At 36.2% G+C, this 23,085-nt stretch overlaps 1 protein-coding gene across 8 annotated transcripts in view; it reads left to right on the plus strand.

The window, feature by feature from the left end:
- Positions 1-23,085, plus strand: part of NR5A2 (nuclear receptor subfamily 5 group A member 2) — a 174,463-nt gene that overhangs the window by 76,722 nt on the left and 74,656 nt on the right. For all 8 annotated transcript variants that reach the window (XM_074222300.1, XM_074222302.1, XM_074222301.1 and 5 more), the window contains one exon: positions 12,819-12,938. In XM_074222300.1, coding sequence (XP_074078401.1) covers positions 12,819-12,938 — 120 coding nt within the window. The remainder of the gene's footprint in view (positions 1-12,818; positions 12,939-23,085) is intronic.

Raw genomic sequence — 23,085 nt, forward strand, 5'->3', positions numbered from 1 at the left:
CATGGGCTTTGTGATAGCTCTGTACCACCAAGAAAAACCTGCTCTTACTTGGTTATTCCTAGAGCTGGACAATTCAGATGATCAGAATTCTAACTACAGAATTCTAACTATGGTTTGAAGTCATAGATAAAGGCATCTATAGTTACCTATGTCTATAGTAAATTTTCTACTTTGAAGTTAATTCTTAGCAGAAAGTAGCAGAAGTGTTAAAAGAGGCATTGTAATCATGGAAATGGATTTAAATAGAATAAATACTCATTCTTGGGGAATTCAATTTCCAATAGCAGAGGTACCTTCCACACATCAAGGGGCAGTGAGATGGAACAGTAGACAGAGCGCTGAGTTTAAATTAGGCTTCAGACACTTACTAGCTATGTGACCCTGGGCAAGTGACTCTGCCTCAGTTTCCTTTTCTGTAAAATGAGCTGAAGAAGAAAATGCCATACCACTCCAGTGCCTTTGCCAAGAAAAACTCCAAATAGAGTCAAGAAGAGTTAGACACTACTGAAAAAGAACAAAAAAGGTCTATTGAACCTTCTGTTATGATAAGTGAGAGTAGGGTTTGTTCATTCCATTTGTTCACTCATTTTCTGTTATCTCCTTTAACTACAAATCCTCCCTCAAATCCTCACTCTCATCAAATAACCTCATATTCTAATTTACTAAATAGATTGAGGTCATTCATTATGACCTCTTTCATCTCTCATTCCTTTTTAGCAGCTAGGTGATAAAGTGTATAGAGCACTGGACCTGAAGAGAAAAAGACTTGAATTCAAATGTGACCTTAGATACTTACTAGCTGTGTAACTCTGGGCAAGTGACTTAATTGCTAACTGTTCTCAGTTTCCCCATTTGTAAAATAAGTAAAAGTACCTATCTCCCACACCTATCTTATAAGAATTAAATGAGAGATGTGGAGTTTGAACAAAGTTCAAGGACTATTCCCTTTAATTTAGGGGAAAAAAATCTTATTGTCTGATCTTGTTACCTCTTACTTAGACTTCTTGTCTCTTCTTTAAGGATATGATTTCTCTCTCATCACACTCAATTTGGATCAAGGTACAACATGGAAACAAAGTAAAGACTGACAGATTGCTTTCCGTGGGGGTGGGGAGAGGGAAGTAAGATGGGGAAAAATTGTAAAACTCAAATAATATCTTTAATAAAAATAAAACTTACTTTAAAAAAAATAAAAAATTAAAATTTGCCCAAGCTTAGAAAGATTTAGCTTCCATTTATATTAAGCTTTCTATAGATATCCTTGAAACAAGACAGAATAATGCATATTTAGTACTGATTTTGTATTATGTTTATAACTAATCTTTTAATTCACTATGAAACATCTCATTTAGTCTATGATTAACAGAGATGAGACCAATTTCTCTTAGCATATGACCTTTTTTGGTTTGGACTTTACATATTATCTTTTGGATAATCTTTTTGTTTTAGCTTTTAAAAAATCATTAAAGTCTTGTGGGGTTTTTTTTATTCAATTGTTATTTTAAAAAAAATTCCTCCATCCCATCACTCCCTTTGTAACAAATAAAACAGTTTAACAAGAGTGATCAATAAAAATGACCATGTTTGACAGCACACAAAAAAAGAATTAAATGAAGTAATATTTGTAAAAATAAATGCCTGTTCCTTCCCACCCAGTACCAAATGTCATCCCCTATCCTCCCATTTCTGACCCCCTTCTCCTGTCCTTGATCCTCCTTGACTCTCCTTTGTACTTCCAGAACTTGTTCACTCAATCATTCACTTTTTCATCTTCAGTATTTCTCACTACCCACACAGATACTCTGAAATACAGATAAATCTTTTCTCTTGAACCTCAAACTTTTATTTTCCTACCCTTCCAGGGCTCATCTGACCCTCTTCCCCTCAGATTCCACCTTTAGCTCTCCATTTCTTCTCACTTTCTCTTCATTGATTTCCTGTCCTCCTCCTGTTTCCTAGTTGTAAGTGGTGATTTCATTCACACACACACACACACACACACACACACACACACACACACACACAAACATACAAACACACGATAGAATTTCAAGGTTAGGAAAGGAACTTAACAGCCAACTTGTTCTCAAAAATCCAACCACTACCAAAACACATCTCGAAGTGGTCATGCAGACTTTGTCTGAAGACCTACAGTAAAGGGAAATCCACTACATCCAAAGGCATTCCAGTTTTCTCATGTTGGTGTTGTTCAGGCAGGCCTGACTCTTTACAATCCCATGGACCATCCATGAATTTTTTTTTTTTTTTGGTAATGATATAGGAGTGGTTTGTCATTTCTTTCTTCAGGGGATTAAAGGCAAACATAGGTTAAATGACTTGCCCAGAGTCATACAGCTAGTAAGTATGATTTGAACTCAAATTTTCCTGACTCTAGATTCAACTCTGTTTACTGAGCCACCTATCTATACCATCTTTTTTTCAGATGACATTAATTCTTAATTTTTTTTCCTAACATCAAGTTCTAATTTGCCTCTCACAGCTTTCACCCATTGCTTCTAGTTCGAGGCATGAGAAAAAAGGACAAGTCTAAACAATCACTATTTATTAAGTACTTAATGTGGGCCCAGCACCATGTAAGGAAATGGGGGTACCAAGACAATGAATGAAACAATACCTACAAGGAGCTGACATTCTTTAGGGGAAACAAATACATTTTAAACCACATAAAAAGTACAAATACAAAGTAGCTGGGGGCATCAAAAAAGGCTTTACATAGAAGTTGTTCTTTGAGATTCATCTTGAAACAAGAAAGGAATTCTCTAAGGAAGAGAGAGTATATCCATCCATCCCAGTCGGGTGTAAAGGCAATATGTAATCATGGAGATAGGTAGAAACAGAGGCTAGTTTGGCTAGATGAAGCAGAGAGAGAGAGAGAGAGAGAGAGAGAGAGAGAGAGAGAGAGAGAGAGAGAGAGAGAGAGAGAGAGAGAAACAGAGAGAAACAGAGAGAAACAGAGAGAAATAGAGAAGAGAGAGACAGACACAGAGAGAGTAGATAGAGAATCAGAGAGAGTAACATCCACTGAGGCTAATTAGGACAAGGCTAAGGGAATGCTTTCAAAGTTAAATAAACAGGGGTGGCTAGGTGGTTCAGTGGATAGAGCACCGGCCCTGGAGTCAGCAGTATCTGAGTTCAAATCCGGCCTCAGACACTTAATAATTACCTAGCTGTGTGGCCTTGGGCAAGCCACTTTAACCCCATTTGCCTTGCAAACAAAAAAAACAAAAAACAAAAAAAAAAGTTAAACAGTTTATAGTTGATCCTAGAGGCAATAAGAAGCAACTGGGGTTGATTGAGTTGGGGGAGGGGTTACATCATCAGATATGTACTTAAGGATGGTTGCAGGTAATGCTTAATAAATATTTATTAAATAAAAACAGGCACCTTTAGCCTTATACTAGTAACTCCATTGAGCAGTGTGCTGTCCAACAGCTCTTTTCTTATACTCATTGTTCCTAGCTGGGGTATCTAATTGTCTCAGGCCGGCTTTGAACAAATAGGACCCTGGTTCTATTTTGTTGGTTTTTGGAACTAGGGCCATGATTAAGAGGGAAGACTGGTGGCCTCAGACACTTAATAATTGCCTAGTTGTGTGACCATAGGCAAGTCACTTAACCCATTGCCTTAAATAAATAAAAAAATTTTTAAAAAAAGAGGGAGCTCAGGGAGGCTAGGTGGTACAGTAGATAGAGCACCGGCCCTGGAGTCAGGAGTACCTGGGTTCAAATCCGGTCTCAGACACTTAATAATTACCTAGCTGTGTGGACTTGGGCAAACCACTTAACCCCATTTGCCTTGCAAAAACCTAAAAAAAAAAGAGGGAAGACTGGGGACATTCATATTGTACCACTAGAGGTAAAATTCTTGCACTGGCACAAGACAGATCAGAGCAAAATCATTTGCCAAGATGTCTCCAATAATCAAGAATGAGTCAGAAGTTCTAAGATGATCAGTTATCGTTGTAGTTCAGACTAGAAATGATGCCAACTGTATCAAATCAAACCAAGGGGTGAAATGATTTTTGGAAAATGCAATGAGAAGAATGTCTCAAAGGCACAATACTCCCCTATCTCTAATAAATATAAGGTGTAAGTCATGTCATATATATAATGACATGGTCCTTTTTGAATATGAAGGACAACTACTAAGACTTTTCTTATACCAACTTCTGATTCATTCATGGAGCAACTAGGTGACAGTGGATTGAGCATTGGTTCTGGAGTAGAACCTGAGTTCAAATTCAGCCTCAGACACTTATTAGCTATGTGACCTCAGGAAAGTCTCTGAAAAAAAAAATCTAATGAGGGAAACAACATTAAAAACTATACAAAGAAAATAGACACAGAATAAATAGGAAACAATAGAGAGAAGGCACTAGAATTAAGTATTATCAGGAAAAACTTCCTGTTGAAAGTAGAATTTTAGCTGGGGGTTTAGGGCAGCTACACATATATCTATGTATCTGTGATCTATAGATGGATGTGTACATTTGTGTGTGCATATATGTATAATTGAGGAGTAAGATTATCAAAAGTCTGACTACAAAATAGGTGGAGCATTACTAATATATACATATATATATATAGTTTGCATATATATATATATATATATATATATATACATATATATATATATATATATAACCTATATGTGAATATACATACTTAGACAACTTGTGTATTTGTGCTTGAGTGATTCACTCTCTGGTCTTTGGGGTCCCTGTCATAAAATGGGACTTCATGAACTGTGTAGTTTCATTTAAATGTGACCCTACCTATGATGCCTTGGCATGGAAATTGCATCTGATGCAAGATCACCCCATTAGTTAATCATTCTCTCAGAAGCATTTGTTTAATACCTACAGAGTAAAAACCTATTTGAAGATAGTTTCTTAGGAAAGGGGGATGGTGGTCATCATTGACATAGATGAACAGGAAAAACATTCTAAAAGGGGGAAGTGATATTTTCAAGATACAGGAATTTGTTTCTCTTTTCTTGGAGTCCTATCTCCTATAAGAAACCTTTCCTAATCTTAATACTAGTGCCTTTCCTCTTGATTATCTCCAATTTATGCTGTAGGCAATTTGTTTGGACATAGTTGTTTTCTCACTGTCTCACTCATTAGATTGTGAGTTTCTTGAGAAGCAGGCAGGCTTTTTGTTTTTCTTTTTATCTTCAGGACTTAATATGGCATCTAGTAGCTGCTTATCAAATGCTTGTTAGTAATGAGAGGGGAGGGGCGGCTAGGTGGCCTAGTGGATAAAGCACCAGCCTTGGAGTCAGGAGTACCTGGGTTCAAATCCGGTCTGACACTTAATAATTACCTAGCTGTGTGGCCTTGGGCAAGCCACTTAATCCCATTTGCCTTGCAAAAACCTAAAATAAATAAACAAACAAATAAATAAATAAATAAATAAAAAGTAATGAGAGGGGAGGGAGATCCATGAGATAGGGTAGAATCAATTAGTGAATAGTTTTGAAGGATTTGATGAAGATTTTGGATATAGATGAAGGAAAAATATTCAAGGAAATTGGGGTTTTGTATTTAGCATGGAAAAAGAGAAAATGGGAGAAAGAGAAAGCTGGAAAATCAGGATTTGAGTTGGTAAAGCCGTGACTTCAATCACAATGGTGAAAATGGAGAAAGGTCCCATTTTCACCTCCAATCCCCCTCCTCATCCTACCCCATTGGAAGAGTTCATTGCAGAGCACTCCCCACCTAAAACTCGCTCAATAAAAAAGAGAAATAGGCTAAGGTGTCCTATTTCCCTAGTGACCCATGATAAAGACAGTTTATTGCATTATGAAATAACAGTAACCCAATTATGAAGTTCATCAGCATCTCCACTGCTTATCTTGACCCAGTTGAGGACTTGTCATTTATAAATCTTTTGTGTATTGCATCAATCAAGCAGGAAGTTTTACTGACTGTTAATTCTCTAGTACAGTACTGTTTTTGGAGCTGGTTTAATCATTGCTAATGTTAAATCATTTTTCATGGACTTTGTAGCAGTTTATTGTGGAGGTTATAGATAACCATCAAACTCTTTTTAATAGCAGTCATAGATTCAGGTCATTAAATGACTCCTGTTCATAGTGATTTCCACATAGTAGGTGTGCAATGCATTTTTTTTTAAAAAGTTAGTTCTGTTTTTTATTTTACAAGGGATCATAGACATGTTAAAAAGATAATGAAGTTAATTCCTTTTTTAAAAATGGCTAATATTATTACTATCCTGGACTTGATTATTCAGCATTCAAATGATTCAAATTTTACAGAAATCAATTCAACCTTAACTACAAAAGTACATTTCCAGTTTGGTCATTAAATATCCTCTTAAATCGTATCTACTAACAAAAGACAAAAATGATTTGGTAATTAGTGCCTAATATAAAATCATAGTCATAGTCACACTATACATCAAAATAAAGTGCTAGCTTGAGTTTTGTAAGGCTGGAGAATTTAAAACTTCAGATTAGAGGCATGGCATCACAATAGATTCAAAGGAGCTGAATTTAAATTCTGAATCTGATTCGATGTAATGGTGAGGAAATCATTTAACCCCATGAACTTCAAATTTCCTCAATTGTAAACTAAGAAATTTGGTCCAGCTAAGACCCCTTATGGCAAACTCCAGATCTATCCTCCTAGAAAAATGCCAATGATTCCCAGCTTACCTAACTGTATAATCTTCAAATCCCAGGAACAACCATGATTCTAAGTAGATCAATTTTAAAACAACTTTGCTAGTCTCAGTTATTTCAAGCATTTATTAAAAGCTGGGGTGTGAGAAGAGAACAATGAGGTATTGATAAAGAAGAAGTCTGCCTAGGAAAGATATACACATTTTTCTTCATTTTGGTGTTTACTAAATTCTCTGTTCTTCTGAGAAAGCAAAAGTTTATAATGATTAACAATTTAGAGTTGTGGGAAGTTGTGCCCTACAACAATCTGTCTCTTGTATGACTTGAGACTCTCAGCTATCATATCAATACAAAGAGTTTCTCAGATCACTAACAGCATTTCTGAGATAAAGCCTTCCTTTATCATAGCTGATAATGCAGAGTTATATAGGATGGTGTGGGCCAACTGTGTGAGAGTCTTCAATGCATGATTAAAATGATTTTCCCAACCTCCCCCCACCTCCCCACCCCACCTCAGTATTCTCTATTCTCACTGCTGTCCCCACACCCCCACACATACTTTAAGTTGATTTACTGGCAATGTTTATACTCCAAGAATCAATTCAACATAGGTACATTATTCACCTTTTTTCTCATTTTCTTAATGAAAATTATCTTGAGAATGACCAAACTTCTTATCTAGAGATAATGAAGAATTGCCATATAACCTTTCCTCTTATTCATGGCTATGGTAGACATGCATAAAGTATATTATCTTCTCAGACATGAACAGAGTTCACAATGAAATTGCTGTTAACTTCCTTGATATTGCAAATTGGCAATTTTGCTATTACAAAAATATCAAATAATCAATCAAAATAATTAAAACACATTATTGAAGAAAATATCTGCTATATTCAATTAGTTTTCAAATTCTATTATTTCTACTTTTCTAATGTTTCTCATATATGCCCCCTTCTCTCCTCTTAACATTGCCACCACCCAGTTGCTGGCCCTTATCACCTCACACCTGAACAATTGTCATAGCCTAGTGGTTTGTTACCCTGACAAGCTTCTTCTCATTCCAGTTCATTCTCTACTTAGCTATCAAAGAGATCTTCTTGAATTTTATAACTTTTGCCCCTAATCTTGCTTCCCTCCCCCCCACCCCCCACAAAAGGCAGTCTGATAGTCTTTACATTGTTTCTTTGCTAAACATTGATCAAAATAGAATGTTTTAAGAGAGAAATTATATCCTTAAGGAAAAAATAAAACATAAGAGATTGCAAAATTACATAAGATAACTTTTTTAAAAAAATTAAAGGTAATGGTGTTTTTTTTAATTCTATAATTCTTTCTCTGTATACAGATGGTATTCTCCAACACAGATACCCTAAAATTGTCCCTGATTGTTGCACTGATGAAATGATCAAGTCCATTAAGATTGATCATCACTCCCATGTTGCTGTTAGGGTGTACAGTGTTTTTCTGGTTCTGCTCATCTCACTCAGCATCAGTTCATGCAAATCCTTCCAGGCTTCTCTGAATCCCCACACCTCTTGGTTTTTAATAGAACAATTGTGTTCCATAATGTGTGTGTGTGTGTATATATATAAATATATATATATATTATATAATATATATATATCACAATTTGCTCACCTATAATTCTTTGCCACCACAAACAGAGCTGCTATGAATTTCATGTACAAGTGATGTTTTTTCCTTTTTTCATGCAAAAAAATCCTCTTAAGGCACAGGTCTGTCTACACTATCCATCCCATTCAATAAACTCCAACAGTCAGCTAGGTGGCACACTGGATAGAGTGCCAGCACTGGAGTCAGGAAGAACTGAGTTCAACCTCCAGCCTCAGATACTTACTAGTTGTGTGACCCTGGGCAAGTTGCTTAACCCCATTAGCCTTAAAAAAAGAAGAGAGGAAGAGGAGGGAGGGAGGAAGGGAGAAAGGAAAGAAGGAAGGAAGGAAGGAAGGAAGGAAGGAAGGAAGGAAGGAAGGAAGGAAGGAAGGAAGGAAGGATGGATGGATAAATCTCCTATGACTAGCTAGTAATTCAAGATCTTATAAAGTGAAGATCTATAAAAGTGTCACCTGAGAGATGGTCTCATTGCGGGGGGAAAGAGAACTGGTCTCAATATCAGCAAGACCTGAGTCAAATCACATCTCCAACATGTTCTGAGAGTGTGAACTGGTCAAGTCTTAGACTGTAAGATCTGTGAGGGCAGGGGCTCTTTGACTTCTTTTTTACACAGTGATTAGTACTTACTAGGTGATTAATAAATATTCATTGATTTACCTCTTAGTAACCCAGGCAACTCTAAGACTAAAAGTCACCTAGTAACTGCTGATCCACATGGGCAAAAGAGGCTCTTTATACCCATGAAATCACAGGCCAGTCCAAAACAAATAAATGGAGAATATAATTATTAATCCAGTTGTTGACTGTGGACCCAGCCCTGTGCAATCTGGTGAGACACACACAAAGAATCGAAGGCGTAGGCCCAGGTCTCAAAGAGCTTCCAATCTGGGAAGAGAGGTCAGAATCAAGATAAGACCAGAGCCCATGATACACTAGATGATGAAGTGCTGAATCATGTGGTCCAGATATATTAGACTTCAGTTGCCATGGTAATAGCTAAAGAAAGAAAACACAAACAGGAGCTAGGAGGAAAGTGGTTGTTTTGCAGAACCTGGCCCCCTCTCCCTTTTTCCCCCCTTCATGCTGATATAAATACATCCACTTAAAGGGGTTTTCTCTTGCAAGTGCAAAGGATGATAAAGATAGATTTCTGATTTTACAATTTTAGATGGGGTTGTGTTTGAAAGGGTGTTTTCCTATACAATTATTTTATGAAAACAGAGCACATAAAAATTTGGATGGAGACCTGCAGCTTTACAATTTTTAGTTTAACATTCCCTAATTCACTACAAGTTTTTTTTATTTTGCTTTTCCTTCCTTCTTTAATTCTTTCACCTGTAAAATGAGAGTAATGTGAGTCTTCATAAAAAATGTTCAACTCCTCAGATAAAGGAGTAACATAACTCTAACTTGGAGAACATAATGTGACACAGGGAATAGAAAATTCAGGATGACCTGAGTTCATATCCTGACTCAGACATTAACTAGTTGTATGATCTTGCCAAGACACTTGCCTTTTCTGAGCTTCAGTTTTCTCATCTATAAAATGGCAATTACAATAGTACTCCCCTCTCTGAAGGATGTTATGAAGATCAAATGAAAAAAGATTCATAAAGTTCTTTTTAAAATTTAAAATGCTATACAAATTCTAGTTATCATTTTTATTAGAAGTAAATTACTTCACCTAGTAAGTTATGAGGAATAACCTATTAAAGAATATGTAATTCTTTTGTTAGAAATAAAATAATGACTCAAGGTGATGATACATGTCTATACCAATGTTGTAATATTCCTATTTGGTAGAATTGTAATGTTTTAAATTGCAGAAAAGCACAATGCACTTTATGTGGATGTCTCTCCACACATACACATTTGAGATAGTTGTTCCTTGGAATTATGCTCAATGTGTTATGACACTGAGGTGGTCAGAAGTGTGGCTTTCACCTCAAGATTCACCTTGGGTGTAGTTCAACATAAGGCTTTGGAGATCACACTCAAGAATCAGTTATCTTGTGCTAGGAAACACTGAGTAACTACAAAGTACAGCTCTGGGGAGCCAATAACATCCTTTGGGTATCAACATGAGACTGAAAGAGAGGGTGGTGTATGGTGGCGTATGATATCCTCACTAACCTACTCGTAATTTGCTGACTTGAGATGGACTTGGGAATTGCTGGACCCTCCTTATTACCAGATTATTATTACCATTACCAGAACTGGTCTTTCCCAACCCCCAAACATCTTCATTTTTATTTTACTCAGGTTTTATGCTAGGCTTGACTATTTATATGTGGAAGGAAGATCATGATGCCACCCAAACTTCTAGGGGTGTACCTTGAACTCATACCAGCACAGAGTTTTAAAATAAGAAGTATAATATTCCATTCAGACATGTAGAGCTGAAAGGGACGTTAGAGGTTCAACTCAATTTGTTTTGATTTAATTCAATAAGTGTTTATTAAGCACCTACTGTGCACTTAATAGACATTAATGTGCAATTATTAAGCACCTACTGTGTTGGGTACTAGAGAACTAAAAAGAAGCTAAAGACAGTCCCTGCCTTCAAGGAGTTCACAGTCAAATGGAGAAGACAACATGCAAACAAATATATTCAAAGTCAGCTAGATATAAATTAAATGAAAATAATCAATAGAAGGAAGGCTAGTCTTAATCCCTCATTTTAAAGAGGATGAAACCAAGGCCAGCCAGGTAATTTGAATTTGAACCCAGGTCCTCTCAATGAAAACTGAACCCTAAAACTAAGTACAATTTTCTACTTAAGTAGCTGCAACCAGAATTTCACCAACTAAAATTCTAAATTTTTACATGTTTCATTCAAATGAACAGTGCTTTGGGAAATATTAATTCTGCCTTGGGATATGGAGGGGCAACATCTTACTTTTTCAGAACATAAATGCTGGGAATTTATTTCTTGGTGTTAGCTAAAAGGGACAGTGGAGAGAGTCATGGTCTTGGAATCAGGAAGAGATGAGTTTGAACCCTGCCTCAGACACTTGCTAGCTATGCGATCTTGGATAAATTACGTGACCTCTGCCTTAGTTTCCTCATCGGTAAAATGAGAATAATAATAGCATCTACATCTCAAATCAGATAATATTTGTAAAGTGCTTTGCACTTTATAGTACTTTGCACTTATGGTACTATTTTTATTTTTTTGTGGAACAATGGAGTTAAAGTGACTTGCCTAAAGATATAAGCTATCAAGTATCAAATATCTGAGACAGCATTTGAACTCAGGTCCTCCTGACTCCAGGGTTGATGCTCTATCCACTGCACCACCTAAAGTACTCTTTAAATGCTAGATCTTATTAATAATATATTAGCTTATAGATTGGGATCCTGGAAGAAGGGGGAGGGGAAAGGAGGTGTCTATTCATCTAAATTTAGTTTGATGACTCCAAGGTTTTAGTTGGGAAAGAAAGATAGGGTTGGACTGTTTGGAGGGAGAAAGAAAGAGACACGCACAAAGACACAGAGAGAGAGATAGACTGACAGAGACACAAAGAGAGAGAAAAAGACACACACACACACACACAGAGAGAGAGAGAGAGAGAGAGAGAGAGAGAGAGAGAGAGAGAGTCCTAAAAATAACTTTTACTGATGTGGGTACATATATTTAGCATTGAAACATTTGAAATGAGTGAAAACTGGAAAAAATTAGTAACATTTATACAGTGCTTTACATACATCATCCCATTTAAATTTGACAAATGAGATTTGAATTTAGGACCTCTGAGTCCAAATCCAGTAACTTCCTAACTGTACTATACTAATTCTAATTTTCTTGTATATAAATTCTATCCTTAGTCAACAAGATTAATATATAAAGGACAAAAGTCTGGAAGACCTGGGTTGAGGTCTGCCTCTGACATATACTAGCTGTGTAATCATGGACAAATCATTTAATTGCTTAGTGCCTCAGGCAAATCACTAAAATTTAAAAGTTACTGAAGAACTGTCAGTATGTATTGGTGAAGGGATCTTCCACACTGAGAGTTCCCTGCACTGATGATTCCACTGGATCAAAAAAAAATTCTCCCCATTTGGCTGCCTGTTAGAACAAAATATTTACTTCTTTCAATGATCATTCAATAAATTAACCTTCAGGAACATAAACATGGGCTACTTAGGATTATTATAATGGTGCCTGCGGATCACTCACTATTTCACAATCTGAGATGTTCAAACCTTTCATGAGCAGACCTTAATAGCTCTATTAATGTTCTACCTACCACTCTAATGGATTGCCTTTTCCTAGCAGTTCATTGATCATAAATACTTTAAGTATTTATATGTGGCCCCAGTTTCTTTTTATTTTGAAAAAACAATGATCTGCTTGGTTAAGAGCTGTGCAGTATTATCCTTAAATCACCCAAGCAAGCCCACTTTCCTTAAAACTGAGACTTAGGCACAAAAACTATATATATATATATATATGTATATATGTATATGTCTATGTATAAATAGTGAAATTTCATCTGTTTCTTTTACAGGTTGATGACCAAATGAAGCTGCTTCAGAACTGCTGGAGTGAACTCTTAATTCTTGATCACATTTACCGACAAGTGGTACATGGAAAGGAAGGCTCGATCTTCCTGGTTACTGGGCAACAAGTGAGTGTGGAGGCACTGCAGGGGGAAAGTGTCTTTTTATTAAGCATGTTCAAAATGGCTGGAATCTAACTCAGTCAGAAGCACTTCTGTGTTTCAGAATGGAGACTGGCTCCACATAATTTAGAAAAGTGACTTTGCTTGCTCTATTCCTAGTCTGATGATTACGGCTAAACTTGCAAAAAGCAAACATAATCATCAGCATTCTCCTTTCTCTGACCTGGTGTATGTTGTGATGATTAGAAGTTATAGGAAGGCTATTTCAAGGAATTCATGCCTCTTGGACAGACAATTAGATAGTCAATAGATACACAGGTAAATAGACAGCTAGATAGGAGAGAGAGAGAGAGAGAGAGAGAGAGAGAGAGAGAGAATATGTAGGTAGGTGGGTAAGTAGATAGATATATATGGTAGATAGATTAGATAATAGAGAGTAGGTAAATAGATAATAGAAAATAGATTATAAATGAGAGAGAGAGAGAGATAAAAAGAGCTAAGCACTGAAAATACAAATCTAAATATGATTTCTGACTTCAAGGAATTGTCTTTCAGCAACTGACAAGGATCTGAAAGGTAGTGAACAGTACTTATTGGCTATGGATTTACTTGGTGTCAAGAAAAGGAGTTACAAAAAAAAATTTTTTTTAAAAGAAAATGAGTTACAAACTAGACTCCTGGTAAGATAAAGTAGAAGTCAAGTTCTTAGTGTAGAGTCAAGCTTGGAAAGATTGTTGAACCACAAATGAAAAGGGATCTCTAGGACTATGCTTCTGAGAGTTTGAGAGGGCATGCATTCTTGCTTGTTATAACCTTAGGATCCAGTAAGTACATTTTGGAAACACATATTCCTGGGCAATGTGTGCTGTTTGGTCAGTATGCCTCCCAGCATGCCATTTAGGAAAACATGATTGATATCTGCAGCTGGAAAGTGGAGAGGGTTCTATTGCTAGTTCTAAAGATACAGAATAATTCAGCAGGTATTTATTAACCACCTACTACATGTAAGCACAGAGAACGCAAAATTCATCATCATTCCCCTTAAGAAATTTACATTCTACTAGAAAAAAGAGGAAGGGAAGAGAGGGAGGGACGGGAACCTAACAGTGTGTCTGTGTGTGTGTGTGTGTGTGTGTGTGTGTGTGTGTGTGTGTGTGTGTGTGTGTAAGAGAAAGAGACAGACAGATCGACAGAGAGACACAAAGAGAGAAAGAGAAACAGAGGGATTTAAGCAGAGAACCTAAATTTGAACCTGGCAAGGCATTTCATCTCTGACTCTTAGTTTTTTCATATGCAGATAAAAAGTTTGGATAAAATGACCTCCAATATGTTTTCCAGCTCTCATTCTGTTATTTGATATACATAGAAAGCTATATAATGTACTATAATTTCAGGAGAAAACAAGTACTAGTAGTTGGACGAATCAGGAAAGGCTTCATGGAACAGATGGCACCTGAGATAAGCCCTAAAAGAAGAGAAGATTTCCTAAAGGCACAGAAGAAGAGCATATATTTCAGCTATGGTGGATGGTTTAAATAAATTCACAACATGGAGTGCTAAGTTTGGGGAAACGCTAGTAATCCAATTTGACTGGAACTTAGAGTATATGAAGGGAAGTAATATGAAATAAAGTTATAAAAACAGGACATCTTAGCCAGATTACATTAAATGTCCTATGTGTTTTTGTGTGTTTGTGTGTGTGTATGTGTGTGTGTGTGTGTGTGTGTGTGTGTGTGTGTGTGTATGTGTAAATCAGGATTAAGTGACTTGCCCAGGGTTATCCAGTCTACTTGAACTCAGGTCCTCCTGACTCCAGGGTCACTGCTCTATCCACCACACCACCTAGCTAGCCTTGCAATCTCTTTTTAAAATTTTTTTGATAAAATATAATTGATTCTTTTCATAGTTCTATGATTTTGAGTTTATATTTAAAAACATTATTCTAAGAGGGGGTCCATAGGCTATCTGTAAAAGTCCCACATTTATCTATAGATATATGTATATATCTATCTATCTCTATATAAATATATCTATCTATCTATATATATACTATATACATATATATATATAGATATAGATATAGATATATAGATGGATAGATAGATAGATAGATACACATATACATACACACACAAGTTTTGGAAGAAAAAATGACTATTATGTATTTTAAAGAAATAACATAGGGGCAGCTAGGTGGTGTAGTGAATAAAGCACCGGCCTTGGAGTCAGGAGTACCTGTGTTCAAATCTGGTCTCAGACACTTAATAATTACCTAGCTGTATGGCCTTGGGCAAGCCACTTAACCCCATTTGCCTTGCAAAAAAAAAAAAGAAAGAAATAGCAGGTTGTACAGAAAAGATTGGCATTTTCATGCTCAATCATCTTTTGAATATACTATGTTATGGAAATGTTTGTTTTATTCCATAAATTAAAATTTTTTTAAAGAACCCTATTTTGAATATAGTTAGGAGTCAGCTCATGGAGAGCCTTAAATATCAGGCTAAGGGGTTTGCATTTTATCCTAAATCAATAGGAAACACCTAATACTTTTGGAGGAGGGAAATGTCTTAGAAGCTACAAGGAAACAACAGAGGAAGAATCATAATTCAGAAACCAAGATTTAAATATTCATATATCTAGGCAGTTAGGTAATTATGAAAATAGCTCTTTCTTCACTTCAGACATATATAAACATAGTTGCATGGGTCTTCTAAATCTTAGTCTTTCCAACATAATGAAGTCATTTTAATAATAATAATAATTCTCACTTATCTAGCAATGAAAGTATTATCAGAAGAAAGGAAGGGAGCAAACAGGAACCTAATGAAGGAGAGATTGAACAAGGAAAATTGAGGCTAACTCTCAGAAAAGATAAGCCAGCATTGCTTAGGACAAGTAATTAGGAACAATTTCCAGAAAAGGGTAAATTAAATATATGCAGGGATATCCAAATGTCCTATATTTAAACCTTTCAGTCTGTCTTTCCTGATTGTATTTATGTGAACGTAGATTGTGTGGAGGTCTTTCTCTTCAAACATCCAAAGGGAATATAACCTAAAGCAATAACTAAGTGGTACAGTGAAGCACTGGATCTAAAGTTAGGAAGACTCATCTTCCTGAGTTCAAATTTGGCCTCCAACACTTACTAGCTGTGTGACACTGGGTAAGTCACTTAATTCTATTTGCCTCAGTTTCCTCATCTGTAAAATGACCTGGAGAAGGAATGGCAAACCATTCCAATATTTTTGCCAAGAAAACCTCAAATAGGATCATGAAGTGTCAGATGCAAATGAAAAAATGACTCAACAACAATAACCCAAAAATAGGAGGAAAAAGTTAATATTCCTATTAAGCAATTCTTTAAGATTATCTTTTCCATAGGAAACTCTGGCCCATTAATTGGGTGCAGCTGGTCCCTTTCCCATCCACCACATAGAACATGCCAAAGATATCATAAAATTGAGCAGAAATCTGAAAAGGGCAGGTGAGCCAAGTATAGATATTATATATTCCAGTGATTCTAACCCTGAAGGATAGCAATCTATCAACATCTATTTGTTTGAACCCTGTCTTATGGGAGATGCTTTGGGAGAAACAGAAAAATCTGGTCCCTGCTCTTGAGGAAACAACAATCTCATTAGTGAACATTTGGGAAACATTATTTAAGTGGATCTGAGATCTCACTGATGTGGGCTTTTCTTCCAGTAACATAGATTGTGACTCCTTCTTGCCTTTCCATCCTGGGCAGTTCTTGTCCATGCCCTCTCAAAACTTCACCACAAGGGGTTCTCCTGGTGTGCTGGGGACCCTCCTCAAGTGTTTTTGACATTCTGAGGATGCAGTGGTTAGCACTCATTCCTGCTATATGACCAATTAGTTTTATTTCTTGAAGCATTCAGTATTCCTTTGTTAATGTTCTTTACCATTCTTTCTCTTCATCATCTAATTAAAAAATGTAAAGTTATTTGGATGTGATTATAAATGCAGATGGAGGGCAGCTACATGGCTCAGTGAATAGAGCACAGGCCTTGGAGTCAGAAGTACCTGGGTTCAAATCCGACCTCAGATACTTAATAATTACCTAGCCGTGTGGCCTTGGGCAAGCCACTTAGCCCCATTGCCTTGAAAAATCTAAAGAGAGAGAGAGAGAGAGAGAGAGAGAGAGAGAGAGAGAGAGAGAGAATTAAGAGATGAGAATGATCTTTTTTGAACCACGATTAAGGGAAGACTGGGGAAAAGATCAGCCTTGAACTAGGCCTTGAAAAAATGGATATTGGAAAGGTGGGGAAGAACAAGAAGAGCACTGTAGATGGAAAGAATGGTAGCAGATGTAAAGATAGGCAGAGACATGGAATGGAGTCTGAGGACTTGAAGTGACTATTCCTCAAGAGTGATTTTAGCAACTAGTACAAAAGATTAAAAGATTTTCAAACTCTTTATTCTATTTGAAACTGAGCTAAGAATAAAATTATGTAAGGTTTTATATGCTTTCTATGATGACAAACTAATGCATACCTACCATTTATTTAACACTTTAACACTTTACATATATCTCGTTTCAACCTCACAACAATGCTGGGAAGTAGGTGCTTTCTTATCTTAATTTTACAGATGAGAAAAACTGAAGTAATCGGTGATTACGTGAATTGCCCAGGACACATAGCTAGTAAGTGTTAGAGGTCACATTTGAATTCAAGTCTTTGTGGCCCCAGGTCCACTAGAGCTCCACCCGTTTTACCACCTAGCTGGTGAAATTTATACTTCACATATAACCCCGGCTACTTGATGCTATATTCTATTTGACTGGAGTGCTGAAATTCATGTCCAAGATATGCTTATTTTATCCTCTGGATCCCACCTTGTAAATGCCCTTGGCCTAATATTATGATATAATGCTTCCAGTTAACAAATACTTATAAGTAATGATACAATATATATTAGAGCATAAGAGGCAGTGTTCTACCTCCATATTACTGACTTTATGAAACATAAATCAAAATTTTCCTAAATTAATATTTAGAACAGTAGAAAACTAGAAAATATTCACTTCCCTCATCACCATCAAGTTTAATAGCAGACAGCTTAGATAGTAATCTTCAGTCCTTGTTTTAGCATCTTTCATATCTCTTGTTCTCTGGATTTTTTTTTAATTTCCAATGTATCTGAACCTCTAGTCTATACCTTCTCCTCCAAGACCTTGCCTTTTTCATCATCTCTTCCCCACTCTCTCCAAATCCATTCACACGCTACATCCACTTTCTTATCTTCAATGTCTTCTTATCTACCAGCTCCTTCCCTTATTCCTACCAGCTGCCCCATTCTTAAAAGGCACTGGACCATGCCAATTGCCATGAATTTTTCCTGTCTTTCTCAGCCAAACTCAAGGAAATATAAATCTAAACACGTTGCTTTCACTTTCTCACTTCACAATCACGTTTCAGTCCCTTGAAATCTAGCTTCCAACCCTACCACTTAACTAAAAGTGCTCTTCTCTAAAGTTACTAATGATCTCTTAATTGCTAACTCAATGACTTTTTCTCCAGCAAATGAAATATTAGCATAGTGCCTGGCCTATAGTAAGTGCTTAATAAATGCTTATTCCTTCCCTCAATCTTTACTCAACTCCTCATCACCTCCCATATATATTATAATAACCTTTCAATTAAACTCCATTTATCTCTAAACTATCCACTAAGCAACTACCAAAATAATCTCAAAGCCTAAGAATCTTACTCATGAAGTTTCAATGACTCAAAATACAAAATTCTTATCATTTAGTATCTTTTGGAATCTGACTCTAATCTCTTTCTTGAAAGGTTTATTTCCTATCACATAATGTATAATTTTGCCAAACTGGCTCACTAGGTACTTTCTGATCCAAGAATTCTAGCTCCCCTCCATGCCTTTGTAGAGGTTGACCTCTAGGCTTGGAATATTCTCTCTCTTCACCTCTGTGTTATAGAAACCTTAGCTCTTTTCAAGGCTATCTCCTCTAAGAAATCTTTCCTGCTTAATTATTAGTGCTTTCTTCTTCCTCAGATTATCTTGTATTGACTTATTCACTTACATGTGGTTAGCCACAGTAGAATGTAAGCTCCAAGAAGGAAAAAAATTCATTCATTCTTTTATGTGTTTGCTTAGGGGAAGTTAGATGGTATAATAGGTAGAGTGCCAGACCTGATGTCAGGAGGATCTGGGCAAGTCACTTAATGACCTTGGGCATGTCACTTAATCCTGATTCCCTCCCATCCAGAGCCATCTTCAGTCATCCTAATTCATATCTGACCACTGGACCTAGATGGATCTGGATGAAAAAGTGAGGCTGATGACTTAGCACAGCACCCCCACACACACTTAAACCCAATTCATGTGCTTGACATGGCATCACTTCCATGATGTTATTATGGTTTTCTTTAAAAAGTCAAAGGGGCATCTAGGTGGTGCAGTAGATAGAGCACCAGCCCTGGAGTCAGGAGTACCTGGATTCAAATCCGGTCTCAGACACTTAATAATTACCTAGTTTTGTGGCCTTGGGCAAGCCACTTAACCCCATTGCCTTGCAAAAACCTAAAAAAAAATGAAGGACAAATATTACCACTACCACCACCACCACCACCATCATCATCATCATCATCATCATCATCATCATTGCTTGAATCTAGCACCTGTCCTTAATAGTCACCGGTTAAAAGCTTGTTGAATTGAAAGAAATTGCATTTAGTCCTAGAATTCAATTCTTTGGCAGAAGTATCATCTAAACTGGAAATAGAACTAGGAGAACCAGACTCAGCAAACAAATTAATTTGATTTCATTTCAGTTTGAGTTTCAGAAATAAAAATGGACTTCTTGTAAATCTCTCTCAAAGCACTTCCATCCCCATTCTTTAGAAGTATTCTATTTTTTCTCATTTTATTTCTGCACTAAGTGCTACCCCTCAGCAAAAGTAATTACCATTCCTAAAGAAAATAAAGTTGAATGAGTGCACTTTTCATCTCTCTAAATTTCAAAACCAAGAGTAAAGGTTGGATTTTACTCTGTTACTTAAATTTTAAAGTGCTATATAAATGCTAACAATTAATTGCAAGTTATTTCAGGTTCCCCTGTTGCCTAGTTATATAATCAAACCATACCATAGGCAATATCCAATTCTCAAACTCAAAACAAAACTTTACTGATTTCTCATAGGGATTTCAGATTTTTTTTCAATTCTACTGCTAAGTAAGCCCAGCTACTCTAATACTTCGTCCTTGAAAGAAGAGATAAAGCAATTTTTGCATATTTTCTGGACAAATAGCAACACAAAACAATTGGATTATACACAGGGTAAGGGCTCATTCATCCAATTAAATGTTTCATGTCTTGTTTAAACTTAAAGTTCAATGGCATCATAGTGATAATTGACTACAATTAGACTTTATTTAGGTTACTTAGGGAAATTATTAACTAGATTACTCATTTTCCTGGATGAAATTGGTTGGATAAAATAATCTGATTCAAGCCTTTCTTCTCTGACTCTGTATCTCCACCCCCCCACCAAGGATTAAAAACAAAAGTGCAAAAATTATTCTGTATATTAATTCCCTTTCTTGCTTAAAATCATATATATTTTAAATCAGGGGTGTATGTTATACTTCTACTACATACTCCTGATATAATAGTGAATACATTTTACATGGAATCAAAGAATTAGTGAACTACTAAGAGATGCCTCAGAGTTCTGACCCACATGTAAATAAGAGTCCTTATTGCAATATGCTTTGACAAGTGTTCATCCAATCTCTGCTTGCCAAAGAAACCTATTTATTCCACATTCAATCAGCTCTAATTGTTATATAAAGTTTATCATTATGCCATATCCAAATTTAGCTCATTGCAGCTTCCACACACTGGGCCAGGTTTCTCCCTCTAGGATCAAGTCAGTTCACACCATATTAGGTGCTAAATAAATATTTTGCTGAATTGATTTGGGAAAATTTCTGTTTCAAATATTTCGACTTCAACTGCTGTAGCTTGTTGTTAACTCAAAATAACAACATTTTGCATTTACATCATGCCTTCTAGTTACGAGCACTTTGTTATATTATCTCATTTGGGTCTCAGCTCCATTATTTGATGGAAATCATAAATGTACTCTTTTACAAATAATACAATAATCTTGAGTCCAATTCTTCATGTTCCCATTTGGGATTTTCTTGGCAAAAATACTGGAGAAGTTTCCAATTTCCTTCTCCAGCTCATTTCACAGATGAAGAAACTAAGGCAAACAGGGCTACCTAGTTTCAGGTCACCTAGCTAGCAAGTGTAGGAGGTCAAATTTGAACTCAGGTCTCCCTGACTTCAGTCCCACTGCTATACCCACTGCGCCACCTAGCTGTTCAGTACAATAGTCTCATGATCATAGGAGCATAGAATCATAGATTTAGAGCCCAAAGGAACTTTAGAAGCCATCTGATTTAATCTTATCATTTTATAGTTGGGGAAACTGAGGTCAAAGCAGATGAAGTGATTTGTCCCAGCTCAAGAAGGTAGTATTAGAGACCAAGTGCTCTGCCTCCAGGTCATACAACTAATGAGCAATGAAAAGTGCACTTAAGCCTAGCAGTAAAACTTTGAACCCGGTCATCTTCAATCATGTCTCCAAATCATCCCATCATTTTTCTAGAAATTTCTGAATTTGTATTATGGAACTGGGGCCCCAAAGATTTCATTGTATTGAACTGTTGGGAAAAGTTCTTTACTAATCTGAGCTGTTACTAGTATTATTGTTGAATAGGCAGATAGCACAATAGATAAAATGCTGAATTTAGATCCTGGAAGACCCAAGTTCAAATTCTGCCTCAGACATATACTAGATGTGTGACCCTGGGCAAGTCAATTAGTTTGCCTCAGATAATAATGGCATCTACTTTATAGTGAGCATCAGATAAGATCTTATGCAAAAGTGCTTTGCAAACCTTAAAGCTCTATGCAAAAAGCAACTTTTGTTATTAAACAAAAAACCCATTATTTACCTCCTAGTAAGATGTACTTTTACTCTCAAACTGGAGAACACTGTACATCTACTCCCAGCAAAAGACTGAGCATGATATTAGTGCCTGGAAACCTTTAGTGATGACTCATTTTAACTTTAGAGCATCTTGGGCAAGAATTGTACCCAGATAGATCACTTCTTTTCTTGAATAAAATGGTTTAAATAAAATTATCTCACCCACATCTTTCTTTGCACATTCATGCTTCCTCTTTTTCCTCTGAGTCAAGGCAGTGAGGCTACAAAAAACTATTTTCCATCTATATTACTTTCCCTAAAAGAGATTTCAGGGAAATTTTTGTATATTCCTCATAAATAATATTAAGTTACCATATTCTGTTTATTCTCCTTTTTAAGACAGAGAAAAAAATATTAGCAAAATAGACAGCCAAGTCACACATTTCAAATGTTTTAAGCTTTTTATACTATTTTTCCATATGATCTGTGATAACCACTAGAATAAAAGGGGGCATTCTTCTTTTTAATTTTGTCGAGAACATGAACTTTATATTAACTATTAGTGATGACCCAGAACACACAAGATTCATTCCTCAATTAATCAACAAGCATTTTTCCCAGGCACTGTGCTAGAGTCTAGGGACAAAAAGACAAAAAAAGGAACCAGTCCCTGTCCTCAAGAAGTTTACAGTCTATAGGGCAGGAGTTCTTTGCCTTTTTTGCTTCATGGATTCCTTTAGTAATCTGGTGAAACCTATGGGTACCTCTTGTCAAAAAACATTTTTTAATCCCTAAAATAAACAACATAGAATTAACTTCACAGATCAGAAGTTGAGAACTCGTGCTATATAGGAGGCTATATGTACATATTTAAGTATATTAAAAATACATATAAATAAATACATAAGTACAAATAACTTTTTGAAGGGAGATACTAGCACCTGGAGAATCAGGAGAGGTCTCATATATAAACCTTCCAGTTAGTTAGGAGGTAAAATAGATAGAGCCCTGGACCTGGGTCAGGGTTATTTCAGACAAATCACTTAACCTCTATTTACTTCACATTCCTTATCTGTAAAATGGGGTTAATAGCATCACTTTCCTCCTGGGGTCATTGCCAAGATAGAATGAGACCACATGTGTAGTACTTTGTAAACCTTAAAGAA

This window comes from Macrotis lagotis, chromosome 2 (assembly GCF_037893015.1).
Source record: "Macrotis lagotis isolate mMagLag1 chromosome 2, bilby.v1.9.chrom.fasta, whole genome shotgun sequence".
NCBI classification, from domain to species: Eukaryota; Metazoa; Chordata; class Mammalia; order Peramelemorphia; family Peramelidae; genus Macrotis; species Macrotis lagotis.